The 21261-nt window shown below is 48.1% G+C and overlaps 1 protein-coding gene across 1 annotated transcript in view; it reads left to right on the top strand.

Moving 5' to 3' along the window:
* Window positions 1-21261, top strand: part of EYA2 (EYA transcriptional coactivator and phosphatase 2) — a 245582-nt gene that overhangs the window by 124793 nt on the left and 99528 nt on the right. The window contains 3 exon segments of the mRNA XM_077460602.1: window positions 3401-3519; window positions 18783-18827; window positions 20867-20915. Of these exon segments, the coding sequence (XP_077316728.1) occupies window positions 3411-3519; window positions 18783-18827; window positions 20867-20915 (203 nt within the window). The 5' untranslated portion in view covers window positions 3401-3410.

Raw genomic sequence — 21261 nt, 5'->3', positions numbered from 1 at the left:
CTCCCCCCCCCCTCTCCTTCTCTCTCCCCCTCCTCTCTCTCTCACCCCTCTCTCCCCCTCTCCTTCTCCCTCTCTCTCCCCCTCTCATTCTCTCTCTCTCTCCCCCTCTCCTTCTCTCTCTCTCTCTCTCTCATACCCCTCTCTCCTTCTCTCTCTCACCCCTCTCTCCTTCTCTCTCTCACCCCTCTCTCCTTCTCTCTCTCTCTCTCCTTCTCTCTCCCCTCTCCTTCTGTCTCTCCCCCCTCTCCCCCCTCTTTCTCACCCCTCTATCCTTCTCTCTCTCTCACCCCTCTGTCCTTCACTCTCTCTCTTTCACTCTCCTTCTCTCACTCTCCTTCTCTCACTCTCCTTCTCTCTCTCTCCCCCCTCTCCTCTCTCCCCCTCTCCTTCTCCCCCTCTCCTTCTCTCTCCCCCTCTCCTTCTCTATCCTCCTCTCTTTCTCCCCCTCCTTCTCTCTCTCTATCTCTCTCTCCCCCTCCTCTCCTTCTCTCTTTCCCCCCTCCTTCTCTCTCTCTCCCTCTCTCCTTCTCTCTCTCTCCCCCTCTCCTTCTCTCCCCCCTCTCTTTCTCCCCCTCCTTCTCTCTCTCTCTCTCCTCTCCTTCTCTCTCTCTCTCTCTCCTCTCCTTCTCTCTCTCTCTCCCCCTCTCCTTCTCTCTGCCCCCCTCTTTCTCCCCCTCCTTCTCTCTCTATCTCTCTCTCTCCCCCTCCTCTCCTTCTCTCTCTCCCCCTCCTTCTCTCTCTCTTTCTCTCTCTCCACCTCATCTCCCTCTCTCTCTCTCTCCCTCCCTCTCTCTCTCCCCTCCCTCTCCTCTCTTTCTCTTTCTCTCTCCCTCTTTCTCCTTCTCCCTCTCCCTCATCCTTTTCTCTCTTTCTCACTTTTTACTATCTCTTTTTTCTGCTTTTATTACCCCTCTTTATCTTTCGCTCCCCCCACCCTCTGTTCCTCGCTTTCCATTCTCTATGTTTAAGTTTCCTTGAATTATCATAGGACATAAACCCTGTCTAGTCATTGGGTTACGTGGCTGTGCCCTGTAAATCGCTGTTCCCGCAGCCTGGCGATTTCACGCATGTGTTCTCGTACCATTTATGAGATGTGGTGTTGAAGCAGAACAAGTCCTATAAAAGATCCATAAACTGGCCCCCCCGGTGGATTCCCATCTCCTGGCAGACAGGTTGTATCTGCCCCCCCAACCCCATCCCAGAGCTGAGGTGTCCTCCGCAGAGTCATTTTGGCCTTCTGATGATTGCGGTGGTCTCCAGAGCCCCTGGCTGGGGGTTCCATCTGCTTTTCATCCATTTGCAGCGTCGAGAGCCTTTGAAGTTCCGTTTCCCCCGCCCCCCCCCAACCTCTTTTGCCCCCACCTCCAGCTGTCATCCCCTGAATTCCGCTCCCTGACACCGGCTTTTATACCCGTCCTGCCTCCCCCACCATCGCTGACGCCTCGGGGGAATCCGAGTGACGACAGGCCTAGCAAATGGCTCAGAATCTGCGATGTGTATGTGCCACCGCAGCCGGCCCAGCGCTGATTCTTGTTGTCTTGTTTCGTTTACACGCTAATTAAGTGCAGATTTTTCATGTTATCTATTAAAACGTCTGGAACCGGCAGAAAGGGGCATTGTGTCCCTCATTTGTATCACATTAGGTCAGTATTACGCAGAATAAACCAAATGCTGCTTACATTGTTTCATTTTTTTATTTTTTTATGTTGCTCTCTCAACATTTACAGGAAGAAATTTTATTCTGCTGATCTCATCCAGAAATGTTACACTTGTTATGTATCATTGTTCCAATGATTGTTAGTGATTGCTACATTGTATCTGGATGTTCTGACAATACCGTTCCTCATACTGATGGATGCTGACAGAAAATATCAGCGCCGTCCCCTGCAATTCGCTTCCCCGCAGAGATAAGATAAATATCTTTATTCCAAAGAGGATTCATTGGACCTGATTCACCAACTGAACAAGAAAATCAATCCTATGCGCACAGAAGTCACTGGACACAAAGACTACAGCAGACGTACGCCTTTATTAAAGCGCTATTAACCCCAACTTCAGAACTTTGCCCTACACCAGGCCATTTTTTTGCGATACGGCACTGCGTTACTTTACCTGACAATTGCGCAGTCGTGCAACACTGTACCCAAATTACATTTTTGTAAATGTGATTTTTTTTCCCTCAACAAATGGAGCTTTCTTTTGGTGGCAACTGGTTAACCAGTTGCCGACCACCCCATAGAAGATATACTGCTACAGGGCGGCCGTTCTGTGCAGAATCAAGTGCAGTATCTCCCAAAAGTCAGTACACCCCCAGGGGTGGACTGACAACTCATGGGGCCCCCGGGCAATAGGAGATTATGGGGCCCCCGGGCAATAGGAGATTATGGGGCCACACAGTATACACAAACACACACACACACAGTATACAATCACACAGTACACACAGACATGTTTCTATTGGCTGAGAAAGTACTGGAGAGGCGGGGCAGCTATAATCTCTGGATTTTTTAGACCAAAAGGATGTCGGTAAGGGACATTTCAGAGACAGATGTAAAAAAAACACACATTTTTAAATACTGTCCCTGGTTTTACTGAGGCTGGCAACCCTAATGGGGCCCCCTAGTGGCATGGGGCCCTCGGGCAGTGCCCGAGTGGCCCAATGGTCAGTCCGCCCCTGTACACCCCTCACATTTTTGTAAATCTTTTCTTCTCTCTTTTCATGTGACAACACTGAAAAATGACACTTGTCTACAATGTAAAGTAGTGAGTGTACAGCTTGTATAACATTTTCTCAAAATAACTCAACACACAGCCATTAATGTCTAAACCGCTGTCTCTCTGATGGAAAAACTGACCACCCCAAGCATAATCAGATTGCGAGATCTCCCGTTCCATCCGGTTGTTCCAATCCGCACCTTTCTCTATAAAACTTGTCAGCCAATGTAACACTCTCTTTAATTTATGCTGAGCGAAGCCGGCCTGGGACTGCGGCGTCACACTCTGTTGAATAATAGAACCGCGTTCACGCTCGCTTGCCACCCGAACACCTGACGGTCCCGCTCACATTACCCCCCTTGACTCACCACAGAGCAAAAAAAAAAAAAAAAAACATTTTTTTTTTCCGCTGGAGACCCCAACGTCGTTTTCTCATTAGACGAGCGGCGCTAAAGTGTTCCGCGTCCCCAAGGAGCCCGATATTTTTCATTTAAAATCTCGCTTTCTCTTAGGTGGAATAAGTTCAGTGAATGTTAATTTTTTTTTCTTTTTCTTTAATGAAATTTAAATACAGAATGAGATTTAGGTTGGTGCGTTTTAATATTTATGTGGCGCAGGAAATTTTCTTTAGGCGTGTTCGTTGGAATACATTAGTTATCTTTTTTTTTTTTTTTCTGTCTTACAGGTGCAAGGAAATGCTAGATCTAGTGATATCACAGAGCCTGTCTGTGACCAGTGGCTGCAACGAAAACCTGAAGTTCGCCCCTTCCGACAGCGACTCCTCATCTCCCGATGACATAACAGGTACCGTCTGTCCGCCTCTGCTCTCTTGCATGTGTGTGAGCGTGTGGGAAGCTTCTAAAGCAATGCTCTGTTGGGCATTTTTTTTTGTACATGTTGTGATTGATTTTTCGGCACTGTGCTGAACCGGCAGAGTATTATTATTATACAGGATTTATATAGTGCCGACAGTTTACGCAGCGCTTTACAACATTGGTGTAGACAATACAATACAATTCAAGACAAGGGGAATCAGAGGGCCCTGCTCGTTAGAGCTTACAATCTAGGAGTATCCCCACTCAACCAAATTTTTTGGTTTAGATTTTGTCACTTGGGTGAGATCCCCTTTGTTCTAGCTCTGGTCTCTGTTTCTGTCCTGCTCGGAGTTTGGGATGTTTCTGCTTCTCTTCATTTACTGCAACCCTCCTGAGGGTGTCTCAATCTCATCCTGCTGCATTTGTTTTTTTTTGTTTTGTTTTTATGTGGGCAATGCAGCAGGAGGAGGGAGACTCTCCCATATGTCTTTGCTAGGCCTGCAGTTACTCCCACAGCTCTCTTCAAGAGAATAGAGAAGCTGATGAGTGATTCAGCCCACATGAGTCCAGATTTGAAAGAGTACAACAAACTCAAAAGGTACAAGTTTAAGAATGTGGAGAACAGATCATTAGAAGATCTGGCAATAGAGTGTCAAACGGGGTCAGATTTATCTTGAGCTTGACGGGCGGATTTATTGTCTGAGCACGCTGTGCTGTTGGACAGCACATGCGAAAGGGATCAGTGCTGAGACATGGTCCTACAGCACCCAAGACAAAGATGTCAAAGTGCAACCTCTACCCAAGCTGTAATGGATGGAGTGCGCACCCCCCCCCCCCACCCCACCCAAAGGGAAAGATGTCAGAGTGCACCCTCTACCCAGGGCTGAGACAAGGTCCTACAGCACTCAAGACAAATATGTCAAAGTGCAACCTCTACTCAGGGCTGAGACAAGGTCCTACAGCTCCCAAGACAAAGATGCCAACGTGCAACCTCTACTCAGGGCTGAGATAAGGTCCTACAGCACCCAAGGCAAAGATGCCAACATGCAACCTCTACTCAGGGCTGAGACAAGGTCCTACAGCACCCAAGACTAAGATGCCAACGTGCAACCTCTTCCCATGGCTGAGACAAGGTCCTACAGCACCCAAGGCAAAGATGTCAAAGTGCAACCTCTACTCAGAGCTGAGACAAGGTCCTACAGCACCCAAGACAAAGATGCCAACGTGCAACCTCTACTCAGGGCTGAGACAAGGTCCTACAGCACCCAAGGCAAAGATGTCAAAGTGCAACCTCTACCCAGGGCTGAGACAGGGTCCTACAGCACCCAAGGCAAAGATGTCAAAATGCACTCTCTGCCCAAGCTGTAATGAATGGAGTGCGCACATACCCACCCAAAGGAAACATGTCGGAGTGCACCCTCTACCCAGAGCTGAGACAAGGTCCTACAGCACCCAAGACAAATATGTCAAAGCGCAACCTCTTCTCAGGGTTGAGACAAGGTCCTACAGCACCCAAGACAAAGATGTCAAAGTGCAACCTCTACCCAAGCTGTAATGGATGGAGTGCGCACCCCCCCCCCCCACCCCACCCAAAGGGAAAGATGTCAGAGTGCACCCTCTACCCAGGGCTGAGACAAGGTCCTACAGCACCCAAGACAAATATGTCAAAGCGCAACCTCTTCTCAGGGTTGAGACAAGGTCCTATAGCGCCCAAGACAAAGATGTCAAAGTGCAACCTCTTCCTACACTGTAATGGATGGAGTGTGCACCTCCCCACACAAGGGAAAGATGTCAGTGTGCAACCTCTACTCAGGGCTGAGACAGGGTCCTACAGCACCCAAGGCAAAGATGTCAAAGTGAAACCTCTTCCCAGGGCAGAGACAAGGTCCTACAGCACCCAAGGCAAAGATGTCAAAGTGCAACCTCTGCCAAAGCTGTAATGGATGGAGTGTGCACCTCCCCACCCAAGGGAAAGATGCCAGAGTGCACCCTCTACCCAGGGCTGAGACAAGGTCCTACAGCACCCAAGACAAAGATGTCAAAGTGCAATCTCTGCCTTGGGTGCTGTAGGACCTTGTCTTAGCCCTGGGTAAATATGTCAGTGCACCCTGTACCCAGGGCTGAGACAAGGTCCTACAGCACCCAAGGCAAAGATGTCAAAGTGCAACCTCTACCTCTACTAAGGGTTGAGACAAGGTCCTACAGCACCCAAAACAAATATGTCAAAGTGCAACCTCTACTCAGGGCTGAGACAAGGTCCTACAGTGCCCAAGACAAAGATGTCAAACTGTAACCTCTACCTAAGCTGTAATGGATGGAGTGTGCACCTCCCCACCCAAGGGAATGATGTCAGAGTGCAACCTCTAATCAGGACTGAGACAAGGTCCTACAGCACCTAAGACAAAGATGTCAAAGTGCAACCTCTACCCAAGCTGTAATTGATGGAGTGTGCACCTCCCCACCCAAGGGGAGGATATCTGAGTGCACCCTCTACTCAGGGCTGAGACAAGGTCCTACAGCACCCAAGACAAAGATGTCAAAGTGCACCCTATTCCCAGTACAGAGAAAAGGTCCTCCAGCACCCGAGGCAAAGATGTGAAAGTGCAACCTCTACCCAAGCTGTAATGGATGGAGTGTGCACCTCCCCGCCAAAGGCAATGATGTCAGAGTGCAATCTCTACTCAGGGCTGAGACAAGGTCCTGCAGCACCCAAGATAAAGATGTCAAAGTGCAACCTCTACCCAAGCTGCAATGGATTGAGTGTGCACCTCTCCACCCAAGGGAAAGATGTCTGAGTGAATCCCCTACCTAGAGCTGAGACATGGTCCTACAGCGCCCAAGACAAAGATGTCAAAGTGCACCCTATTCCCAGTACAGAGAAAAGGTCCTACAGCACCCAAGGCAAAGATGTTTAAGTGCATCCTCTACCCAGAGCTGAGATAAGGTCCTCCAGCAGCCAAGGCACAGATGTGGAAGTGCTCCCTCTACCCGAGCTGTAATGGATGGAGGGTGCACCTCCCCATGTGCAATGGCTGGGCAAGCTCCGGCTTTGGTCAGCGGAAAGCAGAATGAAATGGGAAGAGGTTGTACGACAGCTGATTTCCAGGCAGGTTTAAAAGACAGAAACAATGTAACGCAGTTCTTCAGCATTGATACATCATTGAATGCATGTTTTTGCTGTGTTTGGATTCAGGACAACCTGGGCTCAGAGGAATTGGGTTAATGATGCAGGTGATGGGACTGAGGACATCTAGTGTCAGAAAATAAATTATACAGGTGAAATCTCTAGAAAAGCTGGATTTGTCCTTGCATCTTTTAGTGGGCAATTTATTTTTATCTTGTTAGTTCTGGTTGGAATTCTGCTTTAAATGAATATGGCTAGCCCCACGTGGTACTGGACCCTCATCCAGTCTCTGAAAGGAGAAGCAGCACAGCAGTGAGCTCATCTTTCTGCCACTCTGCTCTCTCCTCCTATCAGCGTGCTTCTTGTTAGAACATGAACTGATTGGCCCCCCTCTGCAGCTTTCGACTTTTTAACACACTCCAGCCTTGCTGTACAAGTGGGAAAAAAATGCACATCATGTGATTTCAATGCGGGGATTCCCTGCATTTCCCGCACCACATATACACTATATTACTAAAAGTATTGGGATGCCTGCCTTTACATGACCTTTAATGGCATCCCAGTCTTGGTCCGTAGGGCTCAGTATTGAGTTGGCCCATCCTTTGCAGCTATAACAGCTTCAACTCTTCTGGGAAGGCCGTCCACAAGGTTTAGGAGGGTGTCTATGGGAATGCTTGACCATTCTTCCAGAAGAGAATTTGTGAGGTCGGGCACTGATGTTGGACGAGAAGTCCTGGCTTGCAGTCTGTGCTCTAATTCATCCCAAAGGTGTTCTATGGGGTTGAGGTCAGGACTCTGTTCAGGCCAGTCAAGTTCCTCCACCCTAAACTTGCTCATCCATGTCTTTATGGACCTTGCTTTGTGCACTGGGCTTGGCCCCTCCCTTAATTCCAGTGAAGGGAATTCTTGGGAGCCGGTTCACACAGGGGCGTCTCAGATCCGACTTCAGGTCGCCCCTAGTCGCCTTAAGTCGCGTTACATGTAAAAATCAATGTAAGTGAATGAGAGCCGTCTTAATGCACACTACTGAAGTCGCTCCGACTTCAGAAAAGGTTCCTGTACTACTTCAATCCGACTTGTAGGCGACCGGTACCCATTGATTTCAATAGAGGTCGCCTCCAAGTCGGATCTCCGTCTATACGGAAGCGACTCTCACAGAATTATCAGCTCTCAAGAGGGAACTCCACGCCAAATTTATGATAAAAATTTGGCGTGGGTTCCCCCTCCGAGAGCATACCAGGCCCTTAAGTCTGGTATGGATTTTAAGGGGAACTCCCTACGCTGAAAAAAATTTTGGCGTGGGGGTCCCCCCCAGATCCACACCAGACCCTTATCCGAGCACGCTACCCGGCCAGCCAGGAAAGGGGGTGGGGACGAGCAAGCGCCCCCCCCCCCCTGAGCCGTACCAGGCCGCGTGCCCTCAAAATGGGGGGTGCCCCAAAGCACCTTGTCCCCATGTTGATGAGGACAAGGGCCTCTTCATGACAACCCTGGCCGTTGGTTGTCGGAGTCTGTGGGCGGGGGGCTTATCGGATTCCGGGAGCCCCCTATAATAAGGGGGCCCTGGATCCCGGCCCCCCACCCTATGTGAATGAGTATGGGGTACAATGCACCCCTACCCATTCACCTGTGGACAACAATGTAAAAAAACACAACACACAAGGGTTAAAATAGTTTATTGCACAGCTCCGGGGGTCTTCTTCCGTCTTCGGGGGTCTTCTCGCCGGACTCCTCTGCTATCTTCTGCTAGCTCTTTTACTAGCGGAGGAGCCCGGCTTTCTTCTTCGCCGCCGCCCTCTTCTTCCGACTTCGGGGGTCTTGCCCCCCTCTTCAGTTCTTCTTGCCGGGCCACCGTGACTTCTTCTAGCTCTTTTACAAGCGGTGGCCCGGTCTTCTGTCGCCGCTGCCGCTGCCGCCGTCTTCTGTTCTTCTCTTGCCTCGTCGCTGTCTCCGGTCACAATGACAGAGACGCAAGAAGAACCGAAGAGGGGGGACAAAACTCTCGAAAAGGGGGACAAGACCCCCGAAGTCGGAAGAAGAGGGCGGCGGCGAAGAAGAAAGCCGGGCTCCTCCGCTAGTAAAAGAGCTAGCAGAAGATAGCGGAGGAGTCCGGCGAGAAGACCCCCGAAGACAGAAGAAGACCCACGGAGCTGTGCAATAAACTATTTTAACCCTTGTGTGTTGTGTTTTTTTACATTTTTGTCCACAGGTGAATGGGTAGGAGTACATTGTACCCCATACTCATTCACATAGGGTGGGGGGCCGGGATCCGGGGCCCCCCTTATTAAAGGGGGCTCCCGGATTCCGATAAGCCCCCCGCCTGCAGACCCCGACAACCCTGGCCGTTGAAGAGGCCCTTGTCCTCATCAACATGGGGACAAGGTGCTTTGGGGTGGGGGGTGCACCCCCCATGTTAAGGGCACGCGGCCTGGTACGACTCAGGAGGGGGGGGGGTGCTCGCTCGTCCCCACCCTCTTTCCTGGCCGGCCGGGTAGCGTGCTCGGATAAGGGTCTGGTATGGATCTGGGGGGGACCCCCACGCCATTTTTTCAGCGTAGGGGGTTCCCCTTAAAATCCATACCAGACCTAAGGGCCTGGTGTGCTCTCGGAGGGGGAACCCATGTCGTTTTTTTTATTTTTTTTTATTTGGCGTTGAGTTCCCCTTGAGAGCTCATTCTCTGATTGGCCGCGGCAAAAGTCGCCTGGCCTGGGGCGACTTAAAGTCGTGTTGTAAGTCGCCCCAAGTCGTGTCCAAGTCGTGTTCAAGTCCTGTCCAAGTTGCCTCCAAAAGTCGTGTTGCCCCTGTGTGAACCGACCCTAAGGCATCAGCATACCAAGACATTTTGGACAATTTCATTTGCCCAATTTTGTGGGAACAGTTTGGGGACGGCCAATTCCTGTTCCAACATGACTGAGCACCAGTGCAGAAAGCAAGGTCCATAAAGACATGGATGAGCGAGTTTGGGGTGGACGAATGTGACTGGCCTGCACAGAGTCCTGACCTCAATCCGATAGAACACCTTTGGGCTAAATTAGAGCGCAGACTGCAAGCCAGGTCTTCTCGTCCAACATCAGTGCCTGGCCTCACAAATTTTCTTCTGGATGAATGGTCAAACATCCCCATAGACACCCTCCTAAATCTTGTGGATGGCCTTCCCAGAAGAGTTGAAGCTGTTATAGCTGCAAAGGGGCGGGGCCAACTCAATATTGGACCCTACGGACTAAGACTGGGAAGCCATTAGAGTTCATGTGTGCGTGTAAAGGCAGGCGTCCCAATACTTTTGGTAATATAGTGCGTGTGAACCGAGCTTTAAGGTGACAGTGGCAGATGTTGTTTTTTTTTTTTTTTTCGGGGCTCCTCTCAGATCTGGAACTTCGCAGGACGTGAAGCTAAGCACAGCCGTTACCGAGAAGTATTTCCATAACGTTTCGCAGCTCATCAAACCATAATCCGATCTGCGTGTTATTGCTTTATAAAGGCTGAAAAACAATCGTGTATCTGCAGCCTGACAGCCCGGCTATTGGTTTTATATGTTCTATAGGAACCAGAGCTCCGAGCTCTTAAAATAAGATTTAGACTCAAAACGGAAAAAAAATAAAAAATAAAAAAAGCAAAAAAGGAAAGATTTATAAAAAAAATAAAAAAATAAAGAAACAATGTTAACACGTTTTGGATTTTAGTGCCTCAGAAATCCTTCGGTGAAAGAACGGAGCCTTCTCTCTCCCCTTGTGACCTGGGAATGGCCTTTTTTTTTTTTTTTTTCTAAAATAATGTCTCTGGAACGGAATGCCCCCGTAGAACATTCCGCGCACCGCTCTCTGGCCGCTCTCCCGCACATCCGCCTAGAATTGTTCCTGGTGCCCAAATCCTTCCTTTATCTGGCAGGAGCCGAGGGCGACACGTTGGAGAGTCACATACGGGGGCCCGAGGAAGCGGCAGGCGACCGACGGCTGAATGTCTCAATCTGTTATATGAATCAGCTCGCTGGTCTAAAGCAGGGCTCTGCCTTCTCCAAAAAAATAAATCGTGACATCGGTTCACAGCGAGGAGTCGGATAAAGTGGATCTAAACCCAGAAACAAAAGTGTAATATATTGCAATTTACAAAGTCCTGACATGTGGCGCCTGCATTTGTTTTTTTTTTTTTGTTTTTTTTGAGTACAGAAAAATACCTGTTGGTCCTGTCATAAATCCGGGGGGGAGGTCAGGGACATCTTATTAGCTTCATGGGCCCCAGGGCAAAGTAGTGCACTGGGGGCCCCCTACCACCCTGCCTCAATTTACACACTTACTCCCAAGAATTAAATCAATCAAAGACTAATCAACGCAAATATCCAAATAAAAAAAAAAATAGTAAGTAGCGCAGTGGACAGGGTGTTGGTGAAGGGCAGAGTATGGGGGTCAGTGGGACAATGAGGACAGGAGGGCACAGTACAGGGGCGGGGGAGGGGGAGTGCACAGTACAGGGGGGCAAGAGGGCACAGTACAGAGAGGGAAGGAATGCACAGTACAGGGGGGGCTGGGCAGGATGGTACAGTACAGGGGGCAGCAGGGCACAGTATAGGGAGGGGGGAGGAGTGCACAGTACAGGGGGGCAAGAGAGCACAGTACAGAGGGGAAAGGAATGCGCAGTAGAGGAGGGGCAGGAGGGCACAGTACTGGGGGAGGGCAGGAAAGTACAGTACGGGGGGCAGGAGGGCAGAGTACAGGGCGGGGGGAGGAGTTCACAGTACAGGGGGGCAAGAAGGGCAGAGTATGGGGGTCAGTGGGACAATGAGGACAGGAGGGCACAGTACAGGGGCGGGGGAGGGGAAGTGCACAGTACAGGGGGGCAAGAATGCACAGTACGGGGGGGGGGGCAGGAGGGCACAGTACTGGGGGAGGGCAGAAATGCACAGTACAGGGGGCAGGAGGGCACAGTACTGGGGGGAAGGCAGGAAGGTACAGTACAGGGGTGGCAGGAGGGTAAAGTACAGGGGGCAGAAGGGTATGGTATAGAACACAGTAATGTACAATATAGAGATTGTCAAACAAAATAGCACAGGGAAGCTGCTGTCATCTGTATTACCTGTTTTGGCACTCTGCCAGTGGGTTACATGTATACAATTGGCATGTCACCTACCCCCCCCCCCCCCCCCCCCACCTTCTCCCCACAGTTTCCGGCCCTCTTACGGCACTTTACAGGGGTTAAGGGAGAACCTCAGAGGCGGAGCGTTGTACTACTGATGCTTGTGTGGGCGGGGTGTGTACTGCTCTGATCAAATGGGATGAACCCACGCAAGCAGCTGCAGTGGTAAGATGCTCGTGGGTTCACCTTTAACCCCTGCAAAGCGCTAGTAGAGCACCAAAAATTGCGGGGGAAGTAAACTGCCTGGGGCACCCATGCACCTGGGGCCCTTGGGCAGCGCTTGGGGATGCCCATGTGTTAAGATGGCCTTTGAAATCTCAAATCAGGAGAGCTCAGGGTGAAACACCGCTCTTCAAAAAAATGAATATCAAATATAATAACAAATATCTTGGTCACAGGGCTGTCATTAGAAGTCATGGGGCCATGTACAGCCTAGGCCTCCCATGCAGACTAATTCAGAGCAACAAGAAAGGGACCTGCAGAGTGTTCTCCACCACACAACATGGTGTACGGTGCCCATTTACAGTACAACACTGTGTGGAACTCGCAGCTGAACCTCAGTCCCCTCGATTACCCAATGGGGACTGGGCATGGCATAGAAGGGCTGGCTCTCTTCGCTAGTCCTGCTGCTTGGCCACTCTTCCGGACCCAGCTGCATGTAGCGGCCGTGATCCCCCTTGCTGCCAGTGTAGCAGTCTGTAGTACTCTGGAATACATAGCCCTGGAGAGAGTATCCTTCATAATGCTCTCAATGGCAAGCGATCATTGGTCCGTGCCAGAGACGGACTGACCATTCGGCCCCTTGGGCACTGCCCGAGGGCCCTGGGCCACTAGGGGGCCCCATTAGGGTTGCCAGCCTGAGTAAAACCACAGTAAGAAAAAATCTGTGTTTTTTTTTTTTACATCTGTCTCTGAAATGTCCCTTACCGACATCCTTTTGGTCTAAAAATCCTGAGATTATAGCTTCCCCACCTCTCCAGTACCTTCTCAGCCAATAGAAACATGTCTGTGTATACTGTGTGTACACTGTGTGTGTATACTGTGTGTACTGTGTGTAACCTGTGTGTGTATACTGTGTGTATACTATGTGTATACTGTGTGTGTGTAACCTGTGTGGCCCCATAATCTCTGATTGCCTGGGACCCCCATAATCTCCTATTGCCCCGGGGGCCCCATGAGTTGTCAGTCCGCCCCTGGTCAGTGCAGCCACTTGGCCTTACTGACCAATGAGAAGCACATCTGAGGCTTCTTCTTATGGCAAGGTGTCCCAGAAGAAGGAATCGCTTCTCCTTGGTTGTGCTGACCAATGAGCTCTTGCCATTGCAAGCAATATGATGGGTCCTCAATCCAGGGCTGTTTATTGTGGTGTATGGACTGCTACACCAGCAGCAGTGGGGTCCGGAGGCATGGCCAGTAAATGTGAATTCACCCTTTAAAGCACACTGCAACCCTGCCTAGGACCGCCGCTCTTTAACGTTTCACCCAATGAGTGCTTGACCACAGAGAACCCAGGAACTGTGTTACTGGCAGGATCAACAGGTGAAAATAAAGGGGAAATCATGTAAAAAAAAAAACAAACAAAAAAAAAAAACAAATGTGGCCAATACATCTAAGGACTGGCAAGCTGCAATATATTATGTTTTACGTTGTGGAGGGAGTAATGCCGCGTACACACGGTCGGATTTTCCGACAGAAAAGGTCCGATTGGATTACGTTTTCGGAAAGTCCGATCGTGTGTGGGCTTTATCGGACTTTTTCCCTTCGGAAATCCCGATGGAAAAAGTTTGAGAGCTGGATCTAAAATTTTCCGGCAACAAAATCCGATCCGACTTTTTCCGATCGTTTATAGAGAATTCTGACGGACGAACTGCCACGCATGTTCAGATTAAATTACGAGGATCAAAGCTATTGGCTACTAGCTTCTACGTAGGCCCGTCGTACGCAACGAACGTCACCTCGTTCCGAACGATCTGATTTTCCAAGAACTTTGTCCGACCGTGTGGATGCAAGAGAAGTTTGGCATTAAACCCATCGGAAAAAATCAGATGGATTTTGTTGTCAGAATGTCCGACCGTGTGTACAAGGCATTCGTCTCTGGTCTTTATCAGTGTGCCCATTACCCCATTTACCCCATTTACCCCATATACAAAGCCAGCTCCATAAACATATGATTTGTCCAGTATGGTGCAAGGAACCATGTGCGTCCTACACAAAAATACCAAGTTGTACCGGCGCTCAACCTCCCCCTTACTGTGTTGCAATCCCAGTCCTAGTCCCCTCCCAGAAAAACCAGGGTAAGTGAATGATGTATATATATATCTTAAGGGGATTGTGCCTCCCACTCACTATTTATACTACACCCTTCTCAATAGAGTATGCTTAATAATACTTATATTCACTAAATAATCACTGTGCCCCCATATTATCCAAAATATATACACAAGACATTAATTTATAATTGCAAAAAATATAGCGTCCTTATTGTGCAACATTTTAATTTGGTTGCTCCAACTGTGCCGTCTTAATCACCGATCATCTTCTAATCAAAAGTCCACTTGTGTAAACTAAAATAACCAAAACTGTGCCACCGTCACCAAGCAGAATGGCCCCTCACCAGATGTCCCCAATCAGCAAGCCTTCGGTTCATTCAACGGTTCAACGGTGCGTCGTGACGACGCTCAAATGCGAAACGCGTAGGAGTTGTGGGAGACATACGGTCCTTGAATACAAGCCAGGAACAGGTCGGCCCAGTGGAGGGAGACTAACACCACCTGCGGAACATCAGTGGCTTGCCCGATTTTAGAACGGTTTTCTCATTGCTGGAAAGGCTTGGTGTTGGCCAATAGACACATTGAAATGTGAGTGCAATATATTTTTTTATTGATTTTTCCATTAAAGTTAAAACGGTTTTACACTATATTGGTTCCATTTAATTTTGTATGAATATATGGACGTTGAGGAATTGCTAAGGGGAGGAATGCGTTGTGGATTGGTTATCCGTTGAATGAACCGAAGGCTTACTGATTGGGGACATCTGGTGAGGGGCCATTCTGCTTGGTGACGGTGGCACAGTTTTGGTTATTTTAGTTGACACAAGTGGACTTTTGATTAGAAGATGATCGGTGATTAAGACGGCACAGTTGGAGCAACGAAATTAAAATATCGCACAATAAGGACGCTATATTTTTTGCAATTATAAATGAATGTCTTGTGTATATATTTTGGATAATATGGGGGCACAGTGATTATTTAGTAGTATTATTAAGCGTCCTACACAAAACTCATGACCTCAACCATAATTCACACCAACCATTTGACCATTGCCACCGGACCATTGAGTAACAGGAAATCCAAATTCTTACTGTTGTCAACAGACCTGGAAGTGAAGGGAAATCTTCCAGTGGAGACACCTGTTCTCTTTCCAAACTCAGAACAAACTGAGGTGTTTGTAACTAAATCAGGTGTAGCCTGGAATTCCTACATTTCAGATATCCAGGCTAAAGGAAGGTAACATAGAATAGGATGAAAGAAAAAATAAGACAGCTCTGTATCAGGAAATATGTTGCCACCAAATTGCTACTTTGTTATTTTCGTCTTAACGTGATATATTTGCTGTTGACCAACCAGTTGCATAGTAAACAAGGCTGACCAATGTTGCCTTCCAGCACCTCTTTTGGCAGATTCCAGTAGTTTTGGTCCAGAGGAAGTGGCGGGTGAGGTTACTCGCTGTTTATTGACAGTCATTATCCATAAGGCCTTCTTCCTCCGGTCATGCCGGACCTCTGTCAGTAACTCCACAGCTGCTTTTAGCTCATGAAGCCGCGAGTCAATTACAGAACAATAATGAGATTATTAGTAGCTGGTATTGTGGCACAGTTGGGTAGTAGTGGGAACGATGTGGTGTCACACAGAGCAGGGAGGTCACCTCCGGTGACATGGAGCAGCAAATGTTTGTTTTTTTCCACTTCTTCCCCATCAATGCTGGGCTCCTCTTTCCTTCTGAGGACACTGGGGATTCTCTGCTTGTGATCTGCTCCATTCAAGGTCATGAGACGGCTCCAGCAGAGAACTGTCCAGAGTGAAAAACAAAAGGCAAATATCTAATACTAACCTTTATCCTAGCTGTGTCTTCAAATACACTGTACGGCCTGGGGTCCCTGGACACCTGACTATGACTCTTGTATGAGCTTGTTGGACCTTCCATTCCAAAACCAGGGACATTATTATAGAGTTTTTTTTTTTTTTTTACTTTATTGCTGTAACAGTCCCACTCTTTTGGGAAAGATTTTGACATTTTTTGGAGAGCTACTGCTGATGTTGGATGAGAAGACCTGGCTTGCAGTTGGTGTTCCAATAAATCCCAGAGGTGTAAATTATGGTTGAGGTTCTGTGTAGGCCACACACGGTTCTCTGCACCATACCGGACCTATCATATCTGGCTTTGTATACAGAAGACCCGGCTTGCAATCAGCATTCCAATCCATCCCAAAGGTGTTCAGTAGGGTTGAGGTCAGGGGTCTGTAGAAGACACTGGAATTCCTTTACACCAAAGCATGTCTTCATGGAGCTGGCTTTGTACACAGAAGACCTGGCTTACAATTGGTGCTTCAGTTCACCACAAAGGTGTTGAGATCAGGGCCCTGTGTAGGCCACTCATGGTTCTCTACAGCATACTGGTCAAACAGTGTCTTTATGGAGCTGGCTTTGTATATAGAAGACCTGGCTTGCGATCGGTATTCTAATTCATCACAAAACTAATCAGTGGGGGTGAGATCAGGTCTCTGTGGAGGCCACTAATGATTCTCCACACTGGACTGGTCAAACCATGTCATTATGGAGCTGGCTTTGTAAACGGAAGACCCGGATTGCAATCAGTGTTCCAATTCATCCCAAAGGTGTTGAGTAGAGTTGAGGTCAGGGCTCTGTGCAGGACACTCAAGTTCCTCCACACTAAACTGATCAAACAATGACTTTATGGATCTGGCTTTGAACTCCGAAGACCTGGCTTCCAACTGGTGTTTCAGTTCACCTCAAAGCTGTTTAGTAGGGTTGAGGTCAGAGCTCTGTGTAGGCCCCTCATGGTTCTCCACACTCTACTGGTCAAGCTATGTCTTATGGCGCTGGCTTTGTACCATACACAGAAGACCCGGCTTGCAACCAGCTTTCCAATTCATCCCAACGGTGTTGAGTAGGGTTGAGGCCAGGTTGTCTGTGGAGGACACTGCATTTCCTCTACACCAAACTAGTTAAAGCATTTTTTTTCTTATGGAGTTAGCTTTGAACACAGAAGACCTGGATCACAATTGGTGTTTCAGGTCACCCCAAAAGGTGTTCAGTTGGGTTAAGGTGAGGGGCGGCTTTGTGGAGGCCAAGGTTCCCCACATGTTTTAATGGAGCTAGCATTGTAGACAGGGGCACAGTCATTCTGAAATAAAAAAGGGTCTTAACCTAACTGTTACCACAAGTTTAGAAGAGCACAATTCTGTCTTTGTATGATGGAGTATTACCAGGACCCTTCACTGGAGACACAGGAACTCCATAATGTGTAAGGGGGTCCACAGACATTTTTTGTTCATATGATTTGGAAGTGGTGGTCAGGTGTTCACAGATTTTCGGCTATCTATTGTACTTTTAATGGGCTGCATCCAGCTTGTTCTTAAAAAAGAAGCTGAACATATTGAATATCAATGAGTTACTTTGAGGGGTTGGTGAGGAGGATGGGTGGGGGTGGTAAAGGAACAGGGGCGGACTGACCATTGGGCCACTCGGGCACTGCCCGAGGGCCCCGTGCCACTAGGGGGCCCCATCAGGGTTGCCAGCCTCATTTTTTTTACATTTGTATCTAAAATGTCCCTTACCAACATCCTTTTGGTCTAAAAATCCTTAGATTATAGCTACCCCACCTCTCCAGTACCTTCTCAGCCAATAGAAACATGTCTGTGCATACTGTGTGATTGTATACTGTGTGTGTGTGTGTGTGTGTATACTGTGTGGCCCCATAATGTCTGATTGCCTGGGGGCCCCATAATCTCCTATTGCCCGGGGGCCCCATGAGTTGTCAGTCCGCCCCTGTAAAGGAACCATGTGAGATGAACAAGAGGATGTACTTCAGTGTACAGGAGAAGAGGTCAGGTACTGAATATACATTGGTTATATATTCTATTACAAAATAATAAAAATGTATCTGGAAAAAGTAAAATTAATAACACGTTCTCATTATTAAATACTGCTGGAATAAGTGGCTGGCATCTGTCTTTGTATTTTCTACCTACAGCGGTAGAAGTCTGGCTGGGAGTCTTAGGTTTTGCATTGAAAGCCAACTGTGGTGTATTGCATACCACAGTGCCCTCCTGACATGTTTCAGGCACTGGGGGATAGAGGGGGTGGGGGGGGTTAGGCAACCTACAGAAGGAGGGGGGAAAAAAAGCAGGTAGGTCCCATGTGAAATATTTTTATTGGCAGATGATAGATTAGTTTATTTGCATCTACAATCAGTTGACTGGAGTTTTATTTTATTTAAGATGATTTGTTGCAAAAAAAAGTAACAATTTGACAGCTAAAGAGATAAACCTGAAACTTGTCAGAACGTTTTCCTTCAGCGTGATGGAAAATGATTTAATCCGACCCCACATTTAGTTTGAGAAGCATATCCCTAATTATATGAGAAGCATAAACCACACTATGAAATGAATACAGAAATATGTAAAGTGAAATGCTGATTTTCCACTGCTGATTACTGGACAAAGCCAGCAGCCTATAGAATGTATGTAGATAAAGTAATAAAGCTCGTTCTACATCCTCTCCCGGCCGTCATTTTTAGCACAGTGAAAACGCGCTGGAAGGGGTTACGTCTGAATGGGACCTCAGCACAAATTAGTCGGAATTCTGTGCTTTTTCTTGGCAGCCGTCCTCTGTAAACTAAATAAGCAATTAAAGCGATTTCTTCTTCCCTTCTCAGCCAGGGCAAAGTTTAATTTTCTCCGAATTATTATTTTTCCAGATAAGTCAAGGAAAGGATCTTCCTTCGAGGACTTCTCACATTCAGGTAGGAAAACAGACCGTGAGATGAACCTCCGGCTACCTGTATATACTGTATATGTAAACTCGAGGGGGTAAACACTCCGCTGGGTATCGGAAGCCAAGGTGTGTACCCGCCTGGCACCAATGTGTATATTACAAAGACAATGAGTGTGTGTGTGTTTAAAGATAGATAAATATTAGCTCTTTTTCATTCATTTTTTGTAATAAATTTTATTTATTTAATTAAGAATTCTATTTTTGTTTGTGATTAATCTCATTTGTAATTCATTTTGTTCAGATAGATATTATATTTTTAAATAATTTTTTAATAATGAATATTAATTAATATATTTGTTTTATTATTATTAAAATTTTAAGTAACTTTTTTTATATAGATAGATAGATTAGATTCATTTTTTAATAATGGATTACATTTTTTTTTAAATAGTTTTATGTTTTGATTTATTACATTTTTCATTTAACTTTTAGTGATATATAATGATAATATAAATAATATAGATAATAAATAAAATCTATAAAGTGTGTGCATGTATGTAAATATATAGACTGTGTGTGTGTGTGTAATATATATATATATATATATATATATATATATATATATATATATATATATATGGCTTTTTTTCTCAAACAATGGGTGCTGGAACTCAACTACAACCCCCCAAAACTCCTCCCCTCCAAATCACATCAAATAGTGGGCGTGGTCATATTTCACAAACAGTACAAGGGTCTTAAAGGGGCATTAAATATCAGGATTGCATTACATACAGAGTGCAGAGTTCATGGGGGTAAACATACATTTACAAGTGATTGTGGTGAGCAGGCACCAAAGGGTCTGAGCCAGAGGTGTTCCCCCTGAAAATACTCTGTGGTGGGGGGGAGGGAAGGCGGCAGCACTGCAGTTGGGGGGGGGGTGAGGGAAGGCGGCAGCACTGCAGTTGGGGGGGGGTGAGGGAAGGCGGCAGCACTGCATTTGGGGGGGAGGAGGGAAGGTGGGAGCACTGCGGTGGGGGGGGGATTAGAGGGAATGCAGCAGCAGTGCGGTGGGGAGGGAGAAGAGGGAAGTCGTCAGTAGTGCGGTGGGGGGTGGGGGGGAGAGGAGGAAATGTGGCAGCAGTGCGGTGGTGGGAGAGAAGAGGGAAGGCGGCAGAGTTGCGGTGGGGGGAGGAGGGAAGGCGGCAGCACTGCATTTGGGGGGGAGGAGGGAAGGTGGCAGCACTGCGTTTGGGGGGGGAGGAGGGAAGGTGGCAGCACTGCGTTTGGGGGGGGGAGGAAGGAAGGTGGCAGCACTGCGTTTGGGGGGGGGGGGAAGGAAGGTGGCAGCACTGCGTTTGGGGGGGGGAGGAGGGAAGGTGGCAGCACTGCGGTGGGGGGGGGGGATTAGAGGGAATGCAGCAGCAGTGCGGTGGGGAGGGAGAAGAGGGAAGTCGTCAGTAGTGCGGTGGGGGGTGGGGGGGAGAGGAGGAAATGTGGCAGCAGTGCGGTGGTGGGAGAGAAGAGGGAAGGCGGCAGAGTTGCGGTGGGGGTAGGAGGGAAGGCGGCTGCACTGTGGTGGGGGGGTGGAGGGAAGGCGGCAGTACTGCAGTGTGGGGTCTGCAATACGGGGTGAAGCCCAGGCAGAAGGGGGAATTGGCACCGCACAGAGTGATTAGGGTGTGCCCAGGCACACCTGACACACCCCTGCGCATGCCTTTATGTATGTAATGTAAACAGAAAACTACTGGTCAGTGTTAAAGGAAGTAAAGGAAAGACTAGATCTACTGGCAGGATCAACAGGTAATAAGACTTTGTTCTGGGGGGGGGGGTGGGGGTGGGGGGCGAACGAATGAACAGCAGAAGTTGCCGTGTTAATGCTGCTGACAAACTGCACCATATAAGTCTTGCTTTGCCCGGAGTTACACTTTAACTCTCACTGGCGCACTTTGCATTGTCCTTGTGATTGAGGAATATTTGAGGTTTGTGGGAGAGAAGGCAAACAGAGTTCAGTGTTGCTGAAAATGATTTTCATACGTCTAACGCTCTCATTTGTTTTCTCTCCTCCAGGCAGCGGCAAGGAATCCCAGCTATTCGCACCTGAACTGAATTACCCCAGGTGAGCCGAGTTATGGGGAAAATGCTAAAGATCTTGTTTTCAGGGCGGCGGGCGGCGGACATAGCCGGAGACACCTGTATGTATCACGTAGAGAGAAAAGGCTCCGGATACAGAGATTCCTGGGATGTAGAATCCAGGGGACGCCTGCGTGGGCTCATTAATCTTACCTGCCCACGTGGTCCGCCTTTGCCAGGATAGACCAATGCAGCTATCCCAGCAACGTTCTGTGTGAGTAGTGCACACCATTCTTATGTGTTCCATCCACTGATTTCCAGGGTGTTCATCTAATACTTGCCACACCGATTCTCAGACTAACGAAGCGCACAGAGCATAAAGCACCGTAATA

Source organism: Lithobates pipiens, unplaced genomic scaffold (assembly GCF_037356315.1).
Source record: "Lithobates pipiens isolate NorthernLeopardFrog02 unplaced genomic scaffold, aLitPip1_a1.2 Scaffold_28, whole genome shotgun sequence".
In the NCBI taxonomy this organism is placed as follows: Eukaryota; Metazoa; Chordata; class Amphibia; order Anura; family Ranidae; genus Lithobates; species Lithobates pipiens.
The sequence above is the reverse complement of the archived record's forward strand: the minus strand, read 5'-3'. Positions and strand labels throughout refer to the sequence as shown.